The 5,641-nt window shown below is 33.3% G+C and overlaps 1 protein-coding gene across 5 annotated transcripts in view; it reads left to right on the plus strand.

Annotated features, from left to right (window-relative positions):
• Positions 1-4,871: 4,871 nt before the first annotated feature.
• The window catches only part of LOC122091410 (probable histone-arginine methyltransferase CARM1), a 15,406-nt gene continuing 14,636 nt past the window's right edge, over positions 4,872-5,641 (plus strand). For 3 of the 5 annotated variants that reach the window (XM_042661339.1, XM_042661336.1, XM_042661337.1), the window contains exons 1-2: positions 4,873-5,276; positions 5,468-5,533. In XM_042661339.1, coding sequence (XP_042517273.1) covers positions 5,079-5,276; positions 5,468-5,533 — 264 coding nt within the window. In that variant the 5' untranslated portion in view covers positions 4,873-5,078. Of the gene's footprint in view, positions 5,277-5,467; positions 5,534-5,641 lie in introns of all 5 variants that reach the window. The other 2 variants (XR_006143925.1, XR_006143926.1) reach the window with 1 other exon arrangement.

Here is a 5,641-nt window from a genome sequence, read left to right on the forward strand (position 1 = left end):
GCATACGGCATACGGCATACGGCATACGTCATATGGCATACGGCGTATTTATTTTTTTTTTTAATATACAATACGGCATATTGTATTGCGTCCTCCTTTCTTTGGTAAGTCTACGTCTACGGTTACATCTCGCTATTGTAAATGCGAGATGTTAGGCTCAAAGGCCTGGAAAGGACATACCAAAGGCCTGGAAAGGACTGACATGGGATCAAACGAACAATTTGAGTCCATCAGCCTGACCATCCAATCTGAAGTTGGCGCTTGGGTCAGAAGTCGACTGACCCACTTTACAAGAGGAACTTCGACTACCAAATGACAGAGCAATCACAGGCCTAGCAGATATTCCTCCGCACAACTATCTGAATCATAGAACTAGCTTAACGACAATGGTCTCTCAGTCGAACGGCCGGCTCAAGGCCTTACTTGCCCAGCGGGCCGTGATACGAACGCCTCCGTGCTCAGGATATGAAGCTCAGTATTTAGACCACCCGACTCAGGTCACTCGGCCGGGGATTCCAACAAGCTTCATTGCCAAGATGCGCCCAAAGAGATCACCAAGTTTAGCATGTGAGTAAAGAGGTGCAGATCAAATCCTAGTCGGAGAGGACTATCAACAGAATATCGAATCTTTCCCATAATGAATGATATCTCGCCATATCTCATTGACTATGACCAATACATAAAGATCTTATAATTGGAACGTCTCTCATGTTTGCTTTTCTATTACAACTCTCGTTATATTTGGACTCTTACTAGCATTAGGAAGCTGCCAAAGTGGGACTTTCACCCGATGGCCATCTTATTCAGCGATAAATATTAAGGTAAACCCATTTTTTGGGCATTGAACTTTTTTCATTCTTACTGTAGTTATCTGTTTGCAAAGAGATATAACTTAAGTACCAGAGAGTCCCTCATCATATCAATCCAATGCTCACTCTCTTGTGTGTACTTCTTTATACGAGACATGGAATCTACATAAGACGATTTCTTGCTACAACACATCTTCTAGCAAAAAAAAAAAAAAAAAGGATATACATTTACATCCAATTGAATCTTCAATAGGAGCAAAAAATCCTAAAAAGCATTGTGGCTCTTGCATCAAAATGGAAATCCCACCCTAATAATGCTTTTAGCCTCCTACTAGTGCTCTCTTTGGATCGTACAGGGAAAAAGGATGGAGAGGATCTTTTTTCCAATTTGATTTATGATATTTTTATCTGTTTGGCTCCTTATAAGGGTGTTAATTCGGTATTTGGTACAATAGCGATACGGTACAAGGTGTATATATCCCATATCAATACCATACCGAATAGTGATTTGGTATAGGAACCTTATCCTGATAGTATACCAAATTTGTTCAATTCGGTATTCGGTATGGTATCAATACAATATGGTATATTTTTTAAATCATATCAATATCGATACCATTTCGAATAGTATCTCAGTATAGGATGTTGGTGTGCAATGTCTTGTATTATGTCGTAGTTTAATCCAGGGAGTACAGGTGCAGCGCCTCGATAGGCAGGACGACGGTCCCTCTAGCCGGTTAGCAGGCCGTGGGGGTTGCAAGGGGGGCAGGAGGCCCCCCGCTTGAATTTTATTTGAGGGCAGTTGTGTACTTTTCGAATTAGGGTTTTTTGCTTTATATTTGTAGCGAGGGTTTATTTCTTTATAATACAAACAATACTGAGAGGTGTGAGGGACGAGCGTTGTAACCCTATTCTTCATTGATAGTGAAGCAGGATATCATATCACCGGGAATGTAGGCAATTTTGCCTAACCTCGTAAATTTGTGTGTATTACTTATTATTGTTTTTCCATTATCTTATGCATTGTTTTAAGGTTACGTTTCTACACAGAATACTCATATCGATATTGTACTGATTAATTTGGTACGATTTGATACCGATAATTCAATACATTATTGGTTTCAGTTTTGCTTTTCGGTACAAGTTGACACCCTTCGCCCCTTAAGCCGCTAAAAGGCCGATCTGACGAGTATACAGATAAAGCCTAAAGGTTTTTTTTTTTTTGTAAGAGATAAAACCTAAGGGTTAGTGACACAGTTTAATTAACATATTAAATCTGTATCATTAAATTGTTAATTTTTTGCTCATCTCCTCATTGTTGGTAGTTTTGGAAATGTATGAATAAAGTCTATTGTTGATTATAATCGTTACTTCATGAACAAAATGAAAAAAACATACTACTATAAAAATTTATTTGTGAGAATAGTGAGTTGATTACCATGGATTCCCTTAAATAAGGATAAATGGCCATCTCATGTTCAAATTTAAATTAGTTTTCTTTTTTTTGTTTTTGTTTTTTTTTTTTTTTTCTAATAACAACACAATTTTTTTATCTTTATGCCACTAATTTTATTGAATGCTCCATCTTCTTTTTTTCATTATATGTATTTTAAGTTTCATTTTATTTTTCATTGTATATTTGCAGCATGAAACTTATATTCTCCATACATATGATTTGTATAACGAGTGCAAATGAATAACATATCTAAATTATTAATCCCATTGTGGTTGTTAATGACTATCGAGATATCTCATTCTACTTATGATACTAATATAGTGATGACTCTAATAACACAATAAGATCATAAATGAGACAATGAAATTTAAATTTTTTTATATTATACTAATGTCCAACAAAGCCTCATAAGAAATGGTTAGTTAAGATAGTAGACAATTATTATTTGATTATTACACAAAATCGAAAGTTCTATAAAGTTTAAGACCTAAAATATGCTGATGATTAGCATATTAAACTCTATCATTAGATTGTTGTTGTTTTACTTATTTCCTTACTGTTGGTAGTTTTGGATAAGTATGATAATTATAGGTTATTGTCGGATAAGGTCAATCCTTTAAGGATAGCATTAATGGGACAAATTACACTATTTATATTTTATAATTGATTTCTATGTCCACAATCAAAATTAAGGATCTAAAAGCTAGCCCAAGTTTGACCTATATGGATTCAATGGATTAGACAGGTTGTGCCAAACATTGCCCTAATCTTAAATTGAGATCTCAAAGCATAAACTTGGCCATAAGGATAACATCGGCACATGCTGGCTCAAACCTTGCCCTAATATTAGTTTGGGATCGACTTTTCAAACTTGACCCATATGGGTTCAACATTGGATCAGGTTCGCTTAAAGCTCTGTGCGTGAGAGAGAGAGAGAGAGAATGAGGGTCGAGGAGAGAAAGATAAATAGAACTATAACAATGATTTTATTTTTTATCTTAATATAAAATGAAATATTTTATTTGTAAAATTGTGTAACTTAAATTAGGATAATCTTTTGAATCCAAATTTGGTGAGAACAAAAAAAGTATAACCGAAATTTGTTGTCATTTTAGTGTAACACACTTATTTTACTAAGATACATGCATGCTTAAGTGGGCTAGGCAACGACTACAACGAATAATATAATGAGAAATCACTTTTAAATCATTTTGATATATTTTTTATTTTTATCTTAATAAGGATCTTTAGGAATAAGACAAATTTTTTTTTTATTAGTTCAGCACTTTGGTTACAACAAAGATTTAATGTAAACAAAAAAAAAAAAAAAAGAAGAGAGAGAGAAGAAAACTATTGTTTCTATGAAAAAAGTATAGAATATATTTTTAAAACAAGTATATTATCAAACACGTATTTTTTGCAACAAAAATGGTTTTTTTTTTTTTAAACAATATAAGATTTTTTTTTCTTGAAATAGTATAAAATAAGTAAAGATCATAGGTATTAGAATATGTGTATCAATCACTGACGATATCAATATGATGTGGATTAGATTATTGTAGGTTGTAGAAATTCGTATTAAGTCATATCCATTGTGAATTTAGAAAAAAAAAAAAAATTGAATGATATGAAATCGATACATCTAAGGGTGTTAATCGGTTCGATGCAAGATCTTTTAGGTAAAACCATAGTCAAATCATTTAATAAATGGTTTCATATATTAAAACCAAAACCACCTATATTTGGTTTCGATTTAGATGGTTTTAAAAAGTTTCTTATTTTTTTTTTTAATTTGTATCAGAACAATTTATCTACCTTCATTTTCAATGAAATTGATGTAAATTGAAATATTTATTGTTATATATATTTTTTAAATAGTTGTTTGATGTAAACTTAAATTGTTATTGAAATATATGTTAACTTAACGTTGAATGACTTAAATTTATTACATATATGTTAATCAATTTAACTGTATACTAACTATTTAAACTTAAAAACCAAAACCAAATCACATATTCGATTTTAAAACAAAAATCGAATCATCTAATAAACGGTTTTATGATTTAAATGCAGATGATTTGATTTAATTTTGATAAACAATGTCAACTTCAAATTCATAATGAAAATCTAGAAAAGAAAAAATTCGTATTTGAGAAGAGACGAACATAACTTAATTATTGTATCAGATTTTTTTTTTTTTCACCCTTTCATTGACTTCCAAGACTAAAGTGTTAAAAAAATAAGATAGTAACTTTTTTTTTTTTTTTGGGTAAAGAAATAGTGTGGTAATTGGTAAATCACCAAAACCTAATCCCAGCCCGGGTGCACAGAGCACCCCTAATTAAAGGGAATTGGATGTGGTACAGTTGCACAGCAGCCGACAGATGGCGATAGTTAGGTGCTTGTCAAAATTTGATTCCACTTTAACGTTAGGAATCCGAATCACCAACACGTTCTTTCCTGAAATCACCCAGCGGTCTTGCCTCGCTAAAAGAAGAAAGAGACGAAAAAAGTGAAATTATCACAAAAGAAAAAAGAAAATAAATAAATAAAGCAAGCGTGTAAATATCACCCACGTAATTGTTCTACAGTCGTCTATAGCCCAAAGCCCCAAACACCACGGACACCATTACTACTATAAAAACCTCTGCTTTAAAGCGACTGTGTTTGCTCCACCTTCATTGGCGTCTAGATTCTAACGTTTCCGCTTTAGCTGTACAATATCTCTTAAGGATCCAAGGTTGGAACCCTAGTTTTGCCTATTTATTTATTTATCATCGAAGAAATTTGCTTTGGTCTTCAAGGATACAATAATGGAGGCTCATCTAGGGCAGAAAAATAAGCAGGAGGAGTTCAGAGTCTCTATCTCTAAGCTCTCTGCTTCTTCTCCTGATGGTCCGTGTTTACCAGCATTGGCTCGTTTCAGCATCGAACCTCAAGGTGCACAGCTTCGATTCCACCAAGAATCAGAGTCAGGCGATGATATCCTAATTGATCTTGGAACTGCTCAGGTGAATATTTATGTGTGGTCTGGTTTCTTTTAATGTTTGTATGCCACAGTAAAGTCTAAATATTAAATTTTTGTTAGATTTTATAGCACCACTTCTGTGCTTTTCCTTTCCTTCATTACCAAATGTCTTCAATTAGCTGAGGAAAGGCTTTTTGATAAAAATATAATTTTTTTACGATTTTGGCATTACAGCTATTCAAGTTAAGCCCTGTCGAATCAGTCTGCATTGAAGAAAATTGCTCATCTAGTAAGGATGAGGTACGTCAGCTACTACTGTTTATGCATTCTATGTTTTTCTCTTGCTATTCAGAGGTATGTAAATGATTCCTGAATGGTGCTGGAGCAGCTCCTTTTTTTTTTTTTTTT

This window comes from Macadamia integrifolia, chromosome 10 (assembly GCF_013358625.1).
Source record: "Macadamia integrifolia cultivar HAES 741 chromosome 10, SCU_Mint_v3, whole genome shotgun sequence".
NCBI classification, from domain to species: Eukaryota; Viridiplantae; Streptophyta; class Magnoliopsida; order Proteales; family Proteaceae; genus Macadamia; species Macadamia integrifolia.